Genomic DNA, 21,299 nt, shown 5'->3' on the forward strand with positions numbered 1-21,299 from the left:
TCAGCAATCATTGCCCTTGTTGCCAATGAGCTTTGTAGTCCACCAGGAGTCAGGTCACATCTTTCAGAGTAGCAGCTGTGTTAATCTGTATCCGCAAAAAGAAAAGGAGTACTTGTGGCACCTTAGAGACTAACACATTTATTTGAGCATAAGCTTTCGTAAGCTACAGCTCACTTCATCGGATGCAACTTGAATCCACCCGAAGGGGCAACTGAGGAAGGAAAAGGAAAAGAAGCGAGATGCTGAACTAGCGGATGAACCGGACCCTGGGTAGGAGCTGAGGTGATAGAATAAAGTGGGGAACTGAGAAGGAGAAAAAGAAGGAAAATAGGAAAGGTTTCAGATCAGAAGAAGCAGAAAAAAAGTTGACCTAGGTATGTGAGCAGACACTATTAGAGAAGGGGAGTAGAGGGAAATAAAATCTACAGATGTACTGGAGAGAGGGTATCAAAGACAAAAAATGAAAGAAAATCAAATTGATCACATCTTGAGGCCCATGTTTAGGGTTGGAGCCCAGAGCATCCAAAGGAGAACAAGCAAAATTTGTTAATTACCTGGATGCATCACAGGAATCAGTTATTTACAATGGAATTAACAGTGTACTATTTGTTATGGGATAGTGACATAAAGCAACCGGCTGCTCCTGTCAAAGACCTAGACCCAATCCTTTTTCCGATGCATCACACTGGAGTGTCAGTGGCCTGCTGGCTGGCAGCATGGGGACCCAGCTAGGCTAGGCTAACTGTGAGGAAAGGCAGAGGAAAACCAAAGCAAAAAAAGGATGATTTAAAATCTTTAGAACTTTATAAGGAAAAAGTCCAACACTGTACCAGGAGCATAAATAATGTAGAACATTACCAAACACTTACTACTTATAATAATAAAACTACAGGATACCAACACATTAACTTTTGTGAACTTGTACACGCTGTGCAATTAGTATCAAATGCATTGTTATTAACAAGAACAAGAGAGATTACGCTACAACATACAGTGTCACTTCAGAGAAGAATCAACTTTTCCCCTCCTTGGCTGGAAGTCTAGCGCCACTCTTGCTGTCCTGTCCTTTGCTTCTCTTCATCCTGAAGGGCTCCTTTGATTCAATGTTTCTGTGGCTGTATCTCTTTTCACTGAGTTTATCCACAAGTGGGTTTCCTCATCAAGTGGGCCCTCACTTGTCCATTAGGCACCTTTGAACTGTCTTCCATCGATAGATGTCCAAACAGTCATTCTCTATGTTTAGGTCCTTTGTGGGTGGGCTTCTTGTTTACTATTTTCAGGATCTGTTTTCATGTAACACAGCTTTCTGATCAGCTCCCTTTTTCACCAATTTGATTTCCTTTCATTTTTTTCTTTGATACCCTCTCTCCAGTACATCTGTAGATTTTATTTCCCTCTACTCCCCTTCTCTAATAGTGTCTGCTCACATACCTAGGTCTACTTTTTTTCTGCTTCTTCTGATCTGAAACCTTTCCTATTTTCCTTCTTTTTCTCCTTCTCAGTTCCCCACTTTTATTCTATCACCTCAGCTCCTACCCAGGGTCTGGTTCATCCGCTAGTTCAGCATCTCGCTTCTTCTCCTTCTCCTTCCCCAGTTGCCCCTTCGGGTGGATTCTAAGCCCACCCCAGCTCAAGCTGCCCTCCCACTGGCCATCTCTCTCCCCAGGGCAGCATTCTGTGCTGCAGCAGGTGCGAGTACCAGGGTGAGGCTTACCACAGTAGTACGTCAGGACAGGAGCATCCATTACCATTTGTTTGTGTGTGTCAATGCTTGCTGTTGGGGATCTGCCCAGTCCTACAACACAGCCTGCCTTGCGAGCAGACGTCTGGGTTCCGGTTCCGCAGCCAGGAGTGACAGAACACAGACAGAAAATGTATCCTTCCTGTGAAGTGCTGTGCCCCTTTCACATCCACCGGAGCTGGCCTGTCTCTGCTGGGATCTGCTTTCAGTCCCTCTGCTGTGAGTAGATATCCAGTGTATGTCACCTTCTGCTGTTTGACGTGCCATCCCCCTCTCCTCTTGTACAAGTCTGACTGAATCTTTCTGGGATTCTGCTCTGCTCTTGCACACATTGCTAAAATGGTCAAACTTGCCACATTCCTTGCCATGCTGTCCTAGTGCTGAGCACTTTTTCACCAGCTCCTGCTGTCTCCCCGCTGTCTTTTCCAGTTTTACTTTATCTTGTCTCAGATGGGTGACCAGAACTGGATATAGTATTCAGGGTGTGGGCACACCATGGATTTATATACTGGCATTATGATGTTTGCTACCCCTTTCCTAATAGTTCCTAAAATCCTATTTGTCTCTTTGACTGCTGTGGTGTACTGAGTTGAAGTTTTCACAGAACTATCCACAGAGAATCCAAGATCTTGTTCTTGGGTGGTAACAGCTAATTTAAAATCTATCATTATAGATGTGTAGTTGGAATTATTTTTTCCAACATGCCTTACACCACACTTATCCAGGTTGAATTTCCATTTGCTGTTTTGTTGCCCAGTCACCCAGTTTTGTGAGATCCCTTTTTAACTCTTCACAGTCAGCTTTGGACTTAACTATCTTGAATAATTTTGTATCATCTCCAATTTTGCCACTTCTCCGTTCACTCCCTGTTCCAGATAATGAATATGTTGCACAGCACAGGTCCCGGTACGGATCTTTAGGGGACCCCTCTGTTTGCCTCTCTCCATTTAATTGTGAAAACTGACCATTTATCCCTACCCTTTGTTTCTAATCTTTTAACCAGTTACATGAGAGAAACTTCCCTCTGATCCTAGGGTCACCTAGTTTCCTTGAAGCCTTTGGTGAGGCACCTTCCTACTATCCTGATTAGGATGCATCTTCCAAATTTTAAAGGATGTCTTTTTGCCTCTAACAGCCTCCATTACTCTGCTGTTTAGCCATGGTGGCATTCTTTTAGTCCTCTTATTGTTTTTTTCTGATGTGGGGTACACATTTACTCTGAGCCTCCATTATGGTGTTTTTAAATAGCCCCTCATTTTGTGTAGTTTCCCTTTTGAAGGTAAATATTACTGCAGTTGGGGTTTTTTGGGAGGGGTTTGGTATTATCCCCCCCACATTACGGTCACTATTACTGCGTGGTTCAGCTATATTCACCTCTTGGACCAGATCTTGTGCTCCATTTAGGACTAAAACAAGAATTGCCTCTCCTCTTGTGGGTTCCAGGGCTAGCTGTTCCAAGAAGCAGTCATTGATGGTGTGTAGAAATTTTATCTCTGCATCACACTCCAAGGTGACATTTACTCAGTCTTCACTCGGTTTACAACTGACCTATATTAATGTAGCACCAAATCACTATAGGAAGGTTTGGCAGAATCTGTTTTTTTTAATAGTTTTGATGGACAATATAAATTTATTTTTAAGCATTTTTTTCAATTTTTATCTATTCAAATTTTCAAATTCGCCCAAAATTATGTGGTTTAAACATTTCCTCCCTATTCTTATCAATTTAAGTTTTCACAGTTGCAGGAAATTATAGAGGGGAGGTCAGACAATTTTTTAGAGACAGTAGTTGTTGATATTCAAATGTTAAAGCTTTATAACCATTAAAACACAAATTGTCAACATCACGTCAAAACGTACTGTCAATATCCTTAAATCAAACTAAGTTCTTAAGCAGCATTTTTCTCTTTTTTTGCCTATCTGTAAATTTCAATTATCAATGGAAATATTTTGTCAATTTGTGGCTATACAGTGAAATTGACGTTTATCTACATTTTAATGATACAAATCTAATCCTTGAAAGCCTAGCTATAAACCAGTTGTAAACTGATTTAAGTTCATCCATGCAAGGGGCTGCACCATCTTAATTAAATCAGATTAAAAACTGATTTTAGCTAAACCAGTGCAATATTTGGGTGCACTAGGCCTTGGAAATGATAAGTGCTAAGTACTTAGAGAAGCTAGTACCCCAACACACCCCACAGCAAGATAACTTTGAATGCATTCCTTTGACTAACAGGAATGCCATGCTGTCCTTCGCATTCTTTTTAAAGTATTCTTTCCTCCCATCCAAACCATAATCATAAAAAGCTGCAAGATTCTGCCACACAATGTATCATGGTGTCATGGTCTGGCCACAACTAATGCAGACAGAAAAGCTTTACAAAAGAAATTAACCCAGTGCAAGCACTTGCCAGTGACTAGGCATAGTGAATCCTTTTGTCACATGCCATCTGCCTACCAGCTGCCTTGGGACACAGTACACATGGAGATCATCAACTACCAGTGCCCTAATCTGTAGATGGGATGTGCTGAAGCAGTATTAAACAATGCAGAGGAAAAGTAAGGACAGCTACTAATTACACTTCTTCCAGCAAACTAGAAAAGTATATGACCAGAACCTCAAAATAAAGCCACATCTACAACACAGACTCCAGCTCATTTAATTTATCTTTTTTGTATTTATATTTCATATTATGGTAGTGCCCAGAGGTCCCAAGTGAGATCAGAGCCCCATTGTGCTAGGCACTGTACAAACACAAACACTGGTAAGAGACAATCCTTGCCCTTAAGAGTTTACAATCTAAATAGACAAGACAGGCAAAGGGTGAGAGGGGACATAATTAACACAGCACCGGAGTAGGCTAGCCTCCGTTCCTGAAAGAAATTCAGTTAATTTATTCTTCATTTAAATAGGTCTTTCTGCAACAAGGCACCTTCCACAACACAAGAAAGGTACATGATTAATTTTATGCCCACACTTAGCCAGCTGTTGAACATTCCCAGTGAGCTCAACAAAGCTTTCAGTTAATTGTAAGCAATATTCATCCATTACATCTAGTAGGGACAAGCTAAGGCTGCTAAGGGGTTTCATACAGATAAATGCGTGAGAGCGCATCTATGAGATTTACTAGCGTTGGTAAAGCTTGTGTCCTGTGTGAACCCAGGACTGCCAAAATAAATCTGCTTGCTACTCCAATCTCTGGGTCCTCAGTGCACAACTCAGATTGTGTGTGGTCCAGCACTTTGAGCCTACAGCTGGGAATCAGAACCTCCAAAGTTCCCATCACCTCTTTCTATGGCTTTGAGGAAGGCACGTCACTTCCTTTGGCTTCAGTTTCCTGAATGGTAAACTGGAGGTAATATTTACTAACCTCAAAGGATTGTTGTGAGGATTAGTGTGAGTAAAGCATTTTAAATGCTGAGTATTATTATTTCTACAACAACCAGAGTCAATTATTGCTGACAGGGACAGAGCAACTTCCTCGGCTCATTAATTTATTATAGGCAGAGCTGGTAGCAATGTCCATAGTTAAGGCTGAATGACACTTTCCATTTTGAGACCCTGTGTTCAGCTGCTTATAATTTTGCCAAACAAACTGTTCAAGCCAATATTTTTCTTGCTGAACATCTACCTTCAGCTGACTGATTTTGGAAACTGATTTCACCTATATTGGATCTGCTGTTTCTGAGGATGGGGTTAAGGTAAAATACATTGTGTTTGCCAGCGTTAAAACATGATTACAAACACTTGATTGAAACATTCCAGCACCGCTGGGTTCTAGAGCAAGGACTTGAAAACTGGCAATGTAGTATCGCAGAGTCTGAGAGCTTTGCTAATCAGGTCACCAGCAGCAGTTCATCCTACCCAGAAATCCCTGGCAGGTTTGCTGTTCTAAAACATCAGATGTCTCAAAAAACTGGTGTAATATTTATCACTTTCTTTCATGCCCTGACCCAGATTCCCCCAGTCAGTGCCGTCTGATCAATCCTGGGACCAGCAAGAAGCACTTTTACAGCATCACAGAGAAGAGCCTTTTGGGCCAGTAGTGGAAATTCAGAGTCAGAGCTACTCACCACTTTCCAACGGTCCTTGACCACGTAGTTGGCCGGCAGAATGTCGACCTGTTCCCCTCCCCCACTCATGTTTGGTTCCTCCCTGATAGCTGCTACTAGGCACTGCATTTGCCAGCCAGAAAGTATTTTAGTAGCTCCCAATTTAAATGAGCCATTTATCTGAGAAGAAAAACAAAAGGGAGAAAAGGAGGGTTAGTGCAGGTCATTGCATTGATGCTGTTGAAACTACATCTCAACAGCTCTGGTTTAGAGCCAATCAGAAACAGCATCTCTGGGAAGAAGGGCAAACTCACCTCGGAGCACAGCAAGCAACAGCCTGCTTTACAAATTCCTCAGCTCTCTCCATGCACAAACCTGGCAGAAGCAACCAGGCCCCAAGTCCACAGCACCAACTGAAGAGATGACAAGTTACTGGCTACACCATGCAGGGTCCTAGTGCTCTTGGGCCTCATAGCCAGCAACTCAAAGATGGGCCAATGCCAAATCCTTGCATACAGCCTGAGTATCAGGGTGGGAACAACGAAGAAAGCCGTAATTGTACCAGGCAAAATAAATAAATAAATAAATAAATCTTGCTTTCACAGAGCAGCTGATTCATTTTCTGTTATTTTGGTTTCTAGCTGACCGTATGCAACACTCCCATCCCCAAGACTTGCCAGGTACTATGCTCTGGAAGCCAAAGGGGGCTAGGGCGGCCTCTGGAGCGCCAGGGTCACAAACACTGCTAACAGCCAGGCAGAGAAGAAGAGCACAGTTAGAAGGGGTTTCAGCCACATATAGATTAGTCCTTGTAAGACACAAGCCTTGCTAAAAATGTTAAATTCAAGCACAGAGACAGATAGAATATCAACTTTCCTTTCCCCCTCCTTTCTCTCCCTGTCTCCCGGGCGAGGTGCTCTCACTCATCCATGAGATCCAGATTACCTGATTCTATAGCCAGTTTTGTTCTTGAATTTTTGGTTAGAATCCCTCCATAAAGGTGACTCTCAGCTTCATATCAGTGCTAATCTTATTCATTTAAAGGAATCTTAGTGGTTATCTCGCCTGCTGCTATAGGCTATTTTCTGGCCTCAGAGCCCGCAGTCCTTTGATTCACAGGTTTCTTGGTAGCTCTGCCCCCTTTTCCCTGGTATATAGCCCATATGCCCTTTCTGGATATAAAACAAGTTCTTCTGCAGAGATCAAACACAGCTAACCACGTACATGCTGAATAAGAAAGTAAGGTTAGAGTTGGTCATTCGACCATTAGACTTCTTCAGGCTGGAATAATAATCAGAAAATAGCGAGCTGTGTATCAGAGAGAAGAGGTGGTCGTTCCCTAAGGGCAGCTGGAAGGCTCAGACCTGTGGTCTGACATGCACGTGTGAGTACCGCAGAGGGAGTTAGTGCCACAAAGTGGGCAGGATGTGAAGATGTCACGTGAAAATCATCAAATAAAAATGCAACTAGCATCTCAAAGGAGAGAGAGTCGTGCTCTAAAACAAAGAGACAATACATGCAAGGAATGCAGGAAAGGATTAGGAGAAAAAGAGAAAAGAAAAGGAGTACTTGTGGCACCTTAGAGACTAACCAATTTATTTGAGCATAAGCTTTCGTGAGCTACAGCTGTAGCTCACGAAAGCTTATGCTCAAATAAATTGGTTAGTCTCTAAGGTGCCACAAGTACTCCTTTTCTTTTTGCGAACACAGACTAACACGGCTGTTACTCTGAAACCTGAGAAAAAGAGAGCAACTGTATGCCACTGGGAAAGGAGACTGCAAACCACTCCCCCTAATGATATAAGCTAGAATACAAACCAATCATTAAACAGAGGAGAGAGGCAAAACAAATATTTTAGAAGTGTAGCAGAAGAACGTGCTGCCAAAGGGGTCTGGAGTTTCTCATAGATGCAGGGACACGTGAAGAGTGGACTATGGGACAGCAGCTCTTCTGACATCCAGGAAAGGGCAGTGGACATCAGGCCAAGTTTCAGTTCTGTTCAGTGAGAACCAGCGAGAGGTCTGCTTCGTGGACTGGTAGCGCTAGTGCTCTGCATTGCTGGAGGCAGTCTGGGCTCCATCCCAGGCTCCTTCTCCCCAGCCAGCATGTCCAGGAGCGCTGCAGTGTGAGAACCTAATGAGGAGTTGGTGTACCTCAGCTGGACCGAATGAAGTTACTCCAGGTATGAACGTAGCCCAGTATGCACCCCAGGGGCTGAGTGATGCCTGTTGCACCCTTCCCTTATTCGCTGCACATCTCTTAGAGTGGCACAAGAGAGAGGATCCCTCCTGCAGCCCTTATAAGGTGCATGATTGGGCAGCAGCACAACTTACAGGGGACAGGCACACTACACTGCAGGCCCTGTATCCAGGAAGTGCAAAGGGAGCTGAGGATCTCGGCCTTGGAAGGGAGGCAGCAACACAGAGCAATGGGAAGGGAGTAGAGGTGGGATTCACAAAGCTACTTAGGTGCCTAAACCCCAGACATAGGCACCTAAGTCTGGGGTTTAGATACCTGAATCCCAGTTTCGGCTCCACTGTGATCCACAAAACTCCTGCTAAAACCTGTGGGTGCCTAAACTCACTTGGGGCCTAAGTTCAGGGTAAAAGTTCCCTCTGCCTCTGGGCATGTGCACTGCTGGGTCACTCTGGACTGCCAGATACCTATCTCCCGCCTAAGCCCCAGAGAGATTCATGAACTCTGGGGAAGGTAGGCATTTGTCCGCTGAAGTTGCATGTGGGGCCTGATCCAGTAGGCATGCTCAGAGGCTGCCTACCAGATCAGTTCCCATTCAAAATCCAGCTGGAGGAGGTGGATAAACATTTCAATAGTCATTGGGCCGAGAGACAGAGAGTAACTCTGTAGTCTCAGGCTCACTAAGTTTAAGGCCAGAAGAAACCATCATAATCATGTAGTTTGACATCCTGCACATTGCAGGCCACAGACCCTCACCCGCCCACTGCTGTAATAGGCCTATAACTTGAGTTACTGAAGTCCTCAAATCTTGATTTAAAAACTTCAAGTTACAGAGAATCCACCATTTACTCTAGTTCAAACCAGCAAGTGACTCATGCCACACACTGCAGAGGAAGGTGAAACCCCCCAGGGTCTCTACCAATCTGACCTAGGAGGATTCCTTCCTGACCCCAAATATGGTGATCAGTTAGACCCTGAGCATGTGGGCAATACCCACCAGCTAGACACCCGGGAAATAATTATCTGTAATAACTCAGAGCTCTCTCCATCTAGTTTTGCATCTCTGTCCATTGGAGATATTTGCTAATAGCAGTCACAGGTGGGCCATATACTGTTATAGGCTGTCTCATCATACCAACCCTTCCATAAATTTATCAGCTCAGTTTTGACACAAGTTAGGATTTTTGACCTCTTTACTCCCCTGGGGAGGCTGTTCCAGAACTTGATTCCTCTTATAGTTAGAAACCTTCGCCTAATCTCAAGCCTTAACTTATTGATGGCCAGTTTATAGCCCTTTGGTTTTGTGCTAATATTGGCCCTTAACTTAAATAACTCCTCCCCTTCCTCAGGATTATCCCTCTGATGTATTTACAGAGAGCAATCATATCTCCCCTAAGCCTTCGTTTGGTTACAGTAAACAAGCCAAGCTCCTTATGTCTCCTCTCATAAGGTTAGTTTTCCATTCCTCTGATCATCCCAGTAGCCCTTCTCTGCACCTGTTCCAGTTTGGATTCATCTTTCTTAAACCTGGGAGACCAGAATTGCACAGAGTATTCCAGATGCCTTATCTAGTGGTACTAACACTTCCCTGTCTCTACTGGAAATAGGTCACCTGATCCATCCTAGGATTACATTAGTCTTTTTCACAGCCACATTACATTAGGGGCTCATAGTCATCCAGTGATGGTCCAATACACCTAGGTCTTTCTCCTCCTCTGTTGCTTCTAACTGATACGTCCCCAGCTTCTAGCAAATATTCTTGTTGTTAGTCCCTAAGTGCTTGACCTTGCACTTTGCACTATTAAATTTCATCCCATTTCTATTTACTCCAGTTTCCAAGATTGTCCGAATCTTCTTGTATGATATTCCGGTCCTCCTCTGTATTGGCAGTACCTCCCAACTTGGTGTCATCCACAAATTTCATTAGCACACTCCCACTCTTTGTGCCAACCTCACTAATGAAAATGTCAAATAGGATTGGTCCCAAGACCAAGTCTTGAGAAATTCCACTAGTAATCTCCCTACAGCCTGACAGTTCACTTTTCAGCATGACCCATTGTTGTCTCCACTTCATCCAGTTCCTTAAGCATCTTTCAATTCTTGTATTACACCACATCTTCTCCAGTGAAAACTAATAATTTCCCATGTGGAACTGTCTCAAATGCTTACAGGTAGATCATATCTCCTGCATTTCCTTTATCTAGATAATCAGTTATCTCCTCAAAGAGTGATCAAGTTAGTCTGGCACGATCTACCATTAGTAAAACAGTGTTTTTATCCCAATTACTCTTTGGCGTACTCAATGCTTAGTGGTCCCACTTCTTCTTTCCTTTTTTTCTTTTTATTTATATGGCGAAAGAACCTTTTACTATGGGTTTTTAATTTCCTTTGCAAGGTCCAGCTCTGCTCGGCTTTTGGCAGTTCTCACTTTATCCCTGCACTTTCTGACCTCCAAGAGGTAGCTTTCCTTGCTGATCCATCCCTTCTTCCATTCCTTGTAGGCTTTCTGATTTCTCTTAATCACCTGTTTGAGATGCCTGTTCATCCAGTTTGGCCTCCAACCCTTCCCTATGATTTTTTCCCCCTTGCTTGAGATGCAGGCTCCATATAGTTTCTGCAACTTTGACTTAAAGCAGTTCCAAGCCTCCTCCACATTCAGATCCTTGAGTTCTTCACTCCAGCCCACTTCCCTAATTAAATCCCTTAATTTTTTTTTAAGTTTGCCCTTCTGAAATCAAGGATTCTAGTTGCAGCCCTATTTTTGTTTATCCTTCCATTTAGTTTAAATTCATGATCACTCGAATCAAGGCTGTCCTCCACATTTAACAAGTTCTTCTATGAAGTCATTGCTATTTACTGATACTAAATCTAAAATGACATTGCCTCTTGTTGGTTCGGGGACTATTTGGTGAAGAAATCTCTTAGCCATCACATCCAGGAATGTCTGGGCCCTGCCTTTATTAGTAGCGTTTGTCCTCCAACCAACATCTGGGAAATTAAAGTCTCCCATAATCACACAATTCCCAGTAGCATTTATTTCATTAAAATGTTAAAGAGGTCTCTCTCCATATCCCGATTGGATCCTGGGAAGGGGGGTCTCGCAGACTCCAGCACCGTCCCAGTGGAGCCTCTGTTACCTTTCTTCTCCAATGTGATTTTGGCACAAACAGGTTCTGTTTGCTCCATTCCATCACTTCTAATTTCTTTACAGTCTAGCACGTCATTAATATACAATGCTACTCCACCCCCTTTACCTTTATTTCTGTCCTTCCGGTGCTCCTGTCATGATTATTATTCCACCATGTTTCCATTGCCCCTACAGCATCTGGCTTCGCTTCCTGCACCAGTGGTTTTAGTTCCTCCATTTGTTAGGCTTGTGTGTCCGGCTCTTTGCATTGGTGGACAGACATCTTAGTTGTTTCTGCTCAGCGTTGCCCACATTCCTCACCCAATGATGTGCTGTCATTCCGCTGCCAGCATCAACTACCTGACTTAGTGTCATTGGTATTGGCACCCGTCCTCTTGTTGTCCATTCTCCTACCCGTGTTCCTTTCTCCATCGATGTATCCTCTTTCACTTGATTTTCCTCCCACTCATTATTCGAATCAGGTGTGGAGACTATCTCAGACCTCCCAACCGCCTCCTCTGATTTCCTAGTTTAAAGCTCTTTTAATCAGTTGTGCCAGCCTCCATCCCAGAAATCTATTTCCCTCCCTGCTCAGGTGGAGCCCATCCCACGGGAACAGCCCTCAGCCCATGAATGCCTCCCAGTAGTCATCCCAAAGCCTTCCTTATAGCACCACTGCGTGAGCCATCTGTTGATCATCACAATCTCATCTCGCCTTTGCCCTGCTCCTCTAGTCTAGGGACAGGTAGAATCCCAATGAAGGTCACCTGAGCCTCCATTTCTTCAAACATCTTCCCCAGCCTGGCGTAGTCTCCTTTGATATGTTTCAGTGAGAATTCAGCTGTATCATTTGTTCCCATGAGAAGGACAAACAGTAGATTCTTTCCCACTCCCATGAGGATCCTATTCCGCCTCAGTCCCATCCACTTCTGGCAGACAACACACCTTTCTGTTCTCCAGATCAGCTCTGGTGACAGGCTTGTCTGTTCTTGTTAGTAGTGAGTCCTCATTCAAGCAGACCTACCTCTTCCTGGTGTTGGTGCAATTCTCTGGCCTTCCTCCTTCTGTTCTTTCTGGCTACAAGTCCTCTTGTGTTTTGTTCTCCCTTGCAATCTGTGAGTCATCCCAGACTCCAAACTCTGGCTATGTCCATTGACTCTTCCCCTATCCTTGTAGAGCCAGCTATTCTTTTCTTTTTTGTTCTCCCATCTTCTGTTACTGCCTGCCTCTTCCTTTCAGTTTCCAGCTCAGTGAACTTGTTCCTCAGCTGTATTTCTCCATCGCTAGCCAGACTTTTCCTCTGCCTGATTCTCATAGTCACCAGCTTCTATGGGCCACTTCCTTGATCCATAAGTCTACCCTCACAGTACTCTTGTCCAACTTGCATCTGCAAGTCTTGAGGTTTCCCTTCAGCCTCCTCTCTCTTTCCCTCCATCATCCACTCATCTCACAAGAAACAATTTAGGCGCCTAAGGAGGCAGATTCCCATTCGTGGATCACTAAGCAGAGATAGGCACCTAAAGCCAGATTGCAGGGAGGCACCAATCATCAAGTGAGGGGCAGTGCTTAGAACCTCCCTCTCCTACGCACCTCCCATCAATTAGTTTAGGCAACTCCCCACCTACCATGCTGGCTTTTGTGGACTGCAGTCTAAAGCGCTTCTCTCTCCCCCTTCATTGTATAGAGTCTCGGTGCTTAACTCAGGTTCTGTGGATCGCAGTGTTGTCCCTGTGATCTTTTAGGCACCTAGAAGTTAGGTGCTGCAATGCTGAACAATGAAGCGCCTAAGTACCATTTTGGATTTCCCCCCCGCCCTCCCCCAGCTGTTTACAAGGACCGTAGATCATATACATTTTCTCTCGTATGCATCTTGTTTGTTACTTTTTCAATGTTTTGTTTGGACTGGGTGGGATTTTTAAATGGCAGGCTTTAGGGCAGAAATTAGTAGTGATAAACTGACCAAAAGAAGTGAATCTGGAGAAGAGAGGTAGCATAACAATGATGTGGCCTTTAAAAGCTGGGCTGGACAAACCCCTTAAGTGAAGTAAACTGCCTGAGTAGTATTCCTTTCACTCACAGTTCTCAGTGTTGTCGTGCTGAGTTGCAAATGGTGCAGAGCATATTTGTCTGTTTCCTGAACTGTCACTGAAAATTAAAAACACTGGAAAGTTTTATAAGTCATATGCTTTGAAACAGAACAAAACCTCCAGGGTGGGGAGAATCTGAGTCCTGCTTCCCATCTGTAAAATGAGGCTAATGATAACTGCCTACCTCATGGGGTATTACAATGAATCGCTAATGTCAATGAATTAATTAATCTTTCTATGGTGATGGGAAAACGTCGGGCAAGAATCGCCCATATACTCTGGCTGCCTTGTATTACTGTATGGGGACGCTGAGCCACTGTAAGCCCAGTTTAGCCACCAGCTGAGCCAAGTTTATGGCTGCTTCGTATCACTGGAAGCACACTACGTATCACATCGTATCACCCTGGTGTGCTAGAGAATTTGGCCCATACTGCACTTATTACTGCAGGAGCAGGGTCAGAGCCATGGAATGAAGGCTCCTTGAAGCAGTATGTCGGATGTGTCACGCACACCTATGCCATTACGTAGTCACAACAAAAGTCTCCATACTGCCCTGGGGAGATGGTGGACATGAATGAAATTTACCCTGGGCTGAGGATCCATGCACGGCCTATGCATCTCTTTAAAACGTGGCTAAAGTAAGACGTGAACAGTACATAAGCCTTGTGCTGGGCCTCCACCCAGGGTGAATTTCACCCTCAGAGAAATGCAGGGTTTGAACAGTGACTGAGGTATGAGCTCGCTCAAGCACTTGGGGGCATTTGGAGTGTATATGAAAGACATGAGGACACTACATAAAATCACGATATTGTATTGCATGTTGTCCACACAAAAAAGACAGAACTTCCTGCCTCCCTGTTACAAGCAGGAAGGGTCCCCCTGAGAAAGGACCACCTTGACAGGAAGTGACTGGTTTACTCCCACAAAGAGATGCCAAGGTTGGGAGAGATGCTGCATTCAAATCCAGTGTTAGGCTATTGTGTGATCATTTTCCTGGTGACCAGAATGGAGAGTCAGATGGAAAGAAAGAAACGAGAGCATGAGAGGGTAAACCCTGTCCTTGAACAACTCCAGCCTGAAGAAGGGTAGAATCCACCCAGCTCCAACCTCACCATGCCTCCTCCAGCATGTATTGCAGAACCTCACGGTGCAGAAACTTTGCTTTATTTTACTTATACTCAGTCAAGCGACAGTGCTTCTCCTGCTGCCCTTGACATTATGGGCTCAATTAGATCTGAAGAACCGTTCTGTCTAGCTGCTCCTCTTACATTACATCCATCCCGCACTAGGTAACAGCACTCAAGTGCTAATGCTGTGGACCTATTTTTCAGTTCGACTTTCAAGAAAACTAAGACAATTACTGTAAACCAGCAGCAGCTGATGACTCTCTGTGTATGGATTTGGAAATCTACACACACAGAGACGTGGCTCCAACAGGCAGGCAGTCTGGGATAGGCAGCAGGAAACAAGCTCAGATAAAAAGCCTTGGAGAGAATGATTTTCCTATAGGAGTACTATGGCAATCAGATGATGTGGCAGTTTTTGTATAGGTGGGCATGCTAAGAGGTATAGTGCATATCCCCTCATCAATAAATAACTAGCAGGAATCCCTGCACTCTGTAGTGATTTAGACCAATTAATGCACAGCCAGTTGGGAAGTAATGTATAGGCAGTCTGATTATATGCACTGGACACTTCAAATGAGCCCTTCATTTGAAGTAACATTTTCGGATTGTTTTTCCCCCTAAAACCACTTAAACAAATGTTATGGGATCTCAATGCTGTCAAAATAAAAACTTTAAATACACAATTTTCCTTGTTGAAATCTCTGTGTTGTACAACAGACCGCTCTCCTATATTAAGTATCATTCCGTTCAGGTTCGCTGCAGCAGCATTTGCTCAGACACAGGCAAAAAGTAAACAGTAACAGTCTGAAATCTCATCAAATGCACTTTTGTCTTCATACAGCAGAACGAAGCCAGGGAAGTCTGTCTCTCACCATTTTACCAAAGGTCCTGGAAACACTTAAGTGTGTTAAGCTCACTGCTGAAGAATTGCAATATCCCTTTTTATTTCAGGGCACATCCTCACCCCTGGAAGCCTATAAATTAGAAAAGTTAGAACAGGCAATGTTTATTTAGGCTGTTGGACTCCAGGATCCGTTCCACTTTACCAAAGTTTCCCCAATAAAGGAAGGATCCATCTTAATATTAGGTCCTAGTAGTGTTTTAAAAAACCCACAAGAACTACAACTTTTACAACAGGCAAGACAAAAAGCACAAACCTGGTTGTGTATCTACAAAAGCGAGATGAGCAAGATGAGTGGATTTCTGGAATGCAGTCTCCCCCTTAAAACTTGAAGGAGAGGAAGAGAAGAGAGTTGTAAAGAGAATTAAAGCATGACTCAAAGCCTTTCCCTATGTAAATCCACCTAAAATACACTGTGAAGCCAGCTGCACTGGGACAGGGCTGCACAGAAACTGAAAGGACAAGGGCAAAATAGGAAAAAACAACAAAAAGGTTTGTGGGCAGTCAGAAATCAAGAACCCATAGGTGACCAACCAGCATCTATTGGGATCTACAAACGTCAATGGGAACTGACAATGCTCAGTATCTCTCAGGACTAAGCCCCTCATGCACTTCCAAGGAGATGTTTCTACTTTTAACGTTCAACAAAATCAGTTTTAAAAGTATTAAAACCATGCTAAAGTCTCTGCATAAAAAAAATCCCACAGCTGCCCAACAGCCCAAGAATATCACAGGAAAAATGTGAAGAGCATGTAATGAGCATGGTATGATAGTGCAGGAAACGAGGTGATCAATAAAGTACACTGCACTGACCTAATGTGTTTCAACCATATAGCGTCCTTTCTGCACAATTGGACACAGCAATTACAAAATAACCAGTCATGTGCTATTAAGGCATATGACAGCAGGAGTCTGAAAGGTGACGAATGGCGGCTTTTAGCCACAAATATTTCTGTATTACTTTGTTTGTGCTCTGGTGGATGCTGTTTAGGCAGCAGGCCCAGCTGCTACCTGTGCCTTGGACTCCCCTGCTCTGGAATGCACTCATCTCATTGGCCTGTGGGGAAGTCATTTTCCATGCCTTAGAACAGTGGTCCCCAAACTGGGGGGCGCACCTCCCTAAGGGGGCGTGGAGAAACATTCAGGGGGGCATAGAAGGGCATGGACCAGCTGCTACGGAGGGGGGTGGAGAGGGAGTGCCACCCAGCCCTGCTCTGCCCCAGCTCTGCTCCGGACCCACCCCAACCATGGCCCCACTCCCACCCTTGGCTCCCGCGGGAGTGCAGACCAGATACAGGGGAGGAGGGGCATAGATAAAAAAGTCGGGGGACCACTGGCTTAGACACTCTGCACCAATGATACACAGCATTCCGACGCTTTCTGGAACATCAAAAGGTCAGGCTGACAGATCTGGGGGAATATCTGGAAGGTCTGAACTTCCTGAGTCATTAAGAATTCATAACAGTGTGACCATAACAAAAGCAACCCTTGCGACCTGGAGATGCAGGGACCTCTCCTCTGCGAAGATTGGCCTGTGCTCAGCACAAGAACATAGCTAGAAACAAGACATGGCAAAGGTAGCTTTACACCACTTTGTGGCTCCCCAATTCGGGAGTCAGCTGGACCCAGTTTGGCCCCCAGCACAACTGAGAAAAGACTAATGCTGGTTGCCCTAAGCTCCAGATGGCTCCTAAGAGGCTGTTCTGAGGATAGCCAGAGTGCCATGGTGCTGTGAGCATGCCTCTTTCTCCAGCCACATCTCATACAGCAGGAGTCAGGAGGGGCACCACAGCTCCAACTCCCCAAGGGATTCCCCCTTTGGGGAAGAAATCCTCACAGGGCTGGTCAAGACAGCTTTATGGCCCCTTTGCGCTGGCAGAGCAGCATAAAGGGGCCATAGACAGGCCAGGGTATGGCCCACTGATCCAAACAGAGCATGTGCCAACCTGATGGGAAGTTGGTTTGCATCTCTGCCGGGTTTGCTCTGCAAACCATCATTCACAAATAAGCAAAATCCCTATGGTGATTTGGAGAGAGGCATCCCCTACAGCTAAACACCCCAACTTCATACAGCCAGAGACTGTATTAACAACATCAGGCACTCAGAGACTGAGCGATCGTGCCACAGAAATACTGGTAACAAACTAAACCAGAACTAAGGAGGAGGAGGAGAAGGAGGAAGCAATAAGGATGGACAGCAAGCTAAAAAAGAGAAAGAAAGAACAAGAGGAAAAGTTATCCTGGCAAAAATATCACCAAAAGATATCAGTGTTAGTCCTTTTCCTTTAATAGAAACATTCTTGGGCCTGTCTTGTGACTGACATGACCATGTGGGAGGTCCAACTCAGTTCTCAAAGCTAAAGTCCCTCAGAATGGCTTGCAGAGTTCAAAAAACAACAGCGGTTGCATATGCAGCTTACCAGTGGCAGGAGGGCCAAGTATCACTCTCCCTGCCAGACAGCAACCAGCACCTATAGGCTGTAGAAATGTTGTGTCCAGTCTCTCTGCCAAGAAGGTTCCTTCAGTGAACCAAGCTCGGCCAGCTGTACACTAAGAACTCTACAAAACAATACCCACAGGAACTCCCAACTGCTCCACTGGACCACACTTAACACCAGTGGGAAATGTTTGTAACATTCCCAGTGTAGACAAGACTTGGTTTTGTAAAGCAGTTACATTTCACTTAGGCCAGGAAAATAATGTTAGTGCCTCTGTAGTACGCTTTAAGCAAGTGCACTCACGAGATCCTAATATAGTTTCCCTGGCCAGAGCAGAGAGAAGCCAGGAGCAAGTCACCAGATTGCAAAAAGCCCGTCTTGAGAAAGAACCTCTCTTTTGTTACACTTTACAGCACCACCTACATCAGCATGTAAACCAGGGCTGCACAGCTTCCAGGGTCATATTTTCATGGAACCACAGATTCCAAGGCTGGAAGGGACCATGATGATAACCTGTCTGACATCCTGCACAGCACAGGCCAGAGAATTTCATGCAGTGATTCCCGCATTGAGCCCAGTAACTTCTTGTTGTGCTAGACTAGATCTTTCAGAAATACATCCAACCTTGATTTCAAAATTGCCAGTGATGGAGAATCCACCATGAACCTTTATGAAATTGTTCCAGTGGCTAATCGCCCTCGCTGTTAAAAATGTACATTTCTTTCTTGTTTGAATTTGTTAAGCTCCAGCTTGCAGCTGTTAGATCACGTTATGTGTTAGGAACTGGGATGTAGGTGGTCTGGCATAGGGCCAGAGCAAGCCTCAGGTCTAGTGAGCAGAGCAGGCATCTAGGCCAGGGAACAGAAGCAGGGATCAGAGCCAGAGTCAATGGCCAACAACCAGAGCCAGGGAGTCACACCAGAGTCAGGACCAGGAACCAAAGCTGAGGATCGGAGCCAGGGTCTGGTACTATGTGCCAGGGCCAACGGTTGAGCCAGAATCAGACGTCAGAGCCACAACTGGTAGCTGATGGTCAGGAGCAAGATGAAAGGGCAGGAACCAAAGAGTAGCAAGGATCAGGCACAGGGCAGGAGCTAGGAAAGAGGAACAGGTCGGGAATCAGGACAGGGTTGGATCTGGATTGCAGGTGCCAGTCAAGAGCAAAGGCCAGTGTGGCAGCAATAGGAAGTCTGCACAATTGCTCAGACAACCACTCAGCTCACTGCCTGGCTTAAGTAGCAGGTGTGAGACAATCAGGCGGCCACAGGTCTTGGGTACTCTGACAAAACTTCCTGTGGGGCCTGACCATTCAGGTTTAATGAGAGGCTGCTTCACCCATCTCCCTGGGTAGTGACAAAGGTACCCTTGGGTTCTAGACCTGCACCATTACACCACTGTGTGCTAGATTAAACAGCCCTGTGCTATCAGAATTCTCCTTCCCGTGTAGGTACTTACAGACTTGATCAAGTCATCATCTCATGGATAAACTAAATAGACTGAGCTCAGCATTCTGCAGTAAGGGAGGCTCTCCAATTCCTGAAACGTTGCTATGGCTCTTCTCTGGACTCACTCCTATTTTTCAACATCCTTTTCAGAGTGTGGATGCCTGAACTGAACACAATATCTAGCAATGGTCCCACCAGTGCTACACATGGAGGAAATACCATTTCCTTACTCCTACTCAATATCCCCATTTATACGTCCAAAGATCACATTGGGAGCCCATCTTCTACTAGTTAGCCACATACGACAGTGCTCAGTCATGTTGCTGATGCACCACTGGAAAGTGCTCCAATACTGCGGTCATGAGGGTGGCATAAGAACCTGTATAGAATAGAATAAAACAGAATAGAATAGACTAGAATCACCTCTAAAACTGCTATTTTCTAGGATACAGTCCTGCATCCTGCACATGTGACCTGCATTATTTGTTCCTAGATGTATGACCTTGCATTAGGCTGTATTAAACCTCATGTTTGTTCACTCCCAGCTTTCCAAGCATTCTGCATAATCCTGGCCCCGTCTCTAGTTATTACCAGGCTTTGTGTCGTTTGCCAACTTTCAGCACTGATTTTATATTTTCTTCCAGATCACTGATAAAGATATTGAATACTGAACCAGTGTAACAGGGCCAGCCACCTCCTGGGAGGCTCCAGGTGGCCAGGAGTGGCTCTCTGGTGCTTTGCTTCAGTTTCCCTTTCCTCCCTGGGCTTCTCAATAACTCAGCATCACACTCCAACAGTCATTAAAACACTCCCCTCTGGGGTCCAGTTTATTTAGTCCTTACACACACTGACCCTCCAGATCCCAACCCCAGTTCATTGTCTCTCTCCCCTTGAGTCAGAAATCCCCAGCCCTCCTTCCTGGAGCTGGGTTCAATTCAGTCTCTCTCTCTCTCTCTCTCCTTGGCTACGTCTATCCTGATGCTGGAAGGTGTACATTCCAGCTTGAGGAGACATATCCACAGCCCTGAGAGAGATAGTGTGCTAAAAATGGAGTGTAGCCACAGCGACGTGAGTGGTGACAGGAGCTAGCATGCACAAGTCCAAGACACTAGGTACATACCCAGTGCAGCTAGCCCCTCCCACTGCTCGCACCACAGTGGCTACACTGCTATTTTTAGCGTGCTAGCTCGATCAAAGCTAGTGCAGGTGCATCTCCTTGAGCAGGAATTTACCCCTTCCAGCTCCCATGTAGACAAACCCCTTGAGTCAGGGGTCCCCAGCCATCTTCCTGGAGCTGGATTCAGTTTCTTTATGCCCTGCGGCAGCCGGTTTTTCTCCCTTTAGCGCTCACCTGTAGCTGCTCCCTCAAGCCTGCTGCAGCTTCCCTCATCTCTGTCCTTCCTGGCAGTCCCAGCCCTACCTAACTGAAGCCTTTACGGGATCCCACATGAGCTCCTTTTAAGTCCCACTTCCACACCCAGTGTAGATGTTGTGGGCTGGGGCTATGTACCAGAGTCCTCAGTGAGTCACGTGGCCTAACTGCTTAGTGTCCTTGATGCCAGCTCCCTGTGGGTAGGGTTTGCAGACCAGTTTCTCTCTTAATCAGAGGTGTGGCGGGGCAGGCAGGCAGGCCTATGTCCCTCTTCTAGTAGGGCAGTTGGCAGGGGAGCCCGGGCCCATGTACTCCACTGGCTCCAACTCAGGGCCCTAGGAGGGGCAACAGTGTCTGGCCCCCAAAAGTGCCTTCCAAGTTACCCTCCCCAGGTCACTTCCTATCGTCTGCCTTTCTCCACCAGCTTCCAGTCTGATATAAGGTAAAAAGAAACAGCAACCAAACCAGCAACACCAACCACACTCAGCATGCAGCCTTCTCCCCTCAAGGAGGCTTCTCCACTTCAGAAGCCTTCAGGGTAGGTCTGACCTCCTCCCCAGCCTTCCCCTTTCTGAGTTGGGTTGCTCCCTTTTCAACCCCTTCTTCAGTTGGAGCATGCCCTGCAGGGCTGGAGGGGTGGGGATACCTGGGCCCAGTACTGCTCTTTAACCCCTTCAGGCCCAGTGTGGGGTCAGTACACCCCATCACCGGCTAACTGAAAGACCTCCTGACCTTTAAAGGGGCAGGCCGCCCTATTACACCTGGGAATTGATCTCTCCCAGACCCCACCAGAAACATCCTACTAAAT

At 45.4% G+C, this 21,299-nt stretch overlaps 1 protein-coding gene across 2 annotated transcripts in view; it reads right to left on the reverse strand.

Moving 5' to 3' along the window:
* TTBK1 (tau tubulin kinase 1) overlaps positions 1 to 21,299 on the reverse strand; it is a 156,725-nt gene that overhangs the window by 121,645 nt on the left and 13,781 nt on the right. The window contains exons 2-4 of one of the 2 annotated variants that reach the window (XM_073339827.1): positions 15,208 to 15,309; positions 6,112 to 6,316; positions 5,819 to 5,977 (exon numbers count right to left, since the gene is read on the reverse strand). In XM_073339827.1, the coding sequence (XP_073195928.1) occupies positions 5,819 to 5,926 (108 nt within the window). In that variant the 5' untranslated portion in view covers positions 5,927 to 5,977; positions 6,112 to 6,316; positions 15,208 to 15,309. The remainder of the gene's footprint in view (positions 1 to 5,818; positions 5,978 to 6,111; positions 6,317 to 15,207; positions 15,310 to 21,299) is intronic. The other variant, XM_073339826.1, reaches the window with a different exon arrangement.

The sequence above is a fragment of the Lepidochelys kempii genome, chromosome 3 (genome assembly GCF_965140265.1).
Source record: "Lepidochelys kempii isolate rLepKem1 chromosome 3, rLepKem1.hap2, whole genome shotgun sequence".
In the NCBI taxonomy this organism is placed as follows: Eukaryota; Metazoa; Chordata; order Testudines; family Cheloniidae; genus Lepidochelys; species Lepidochelys kempii.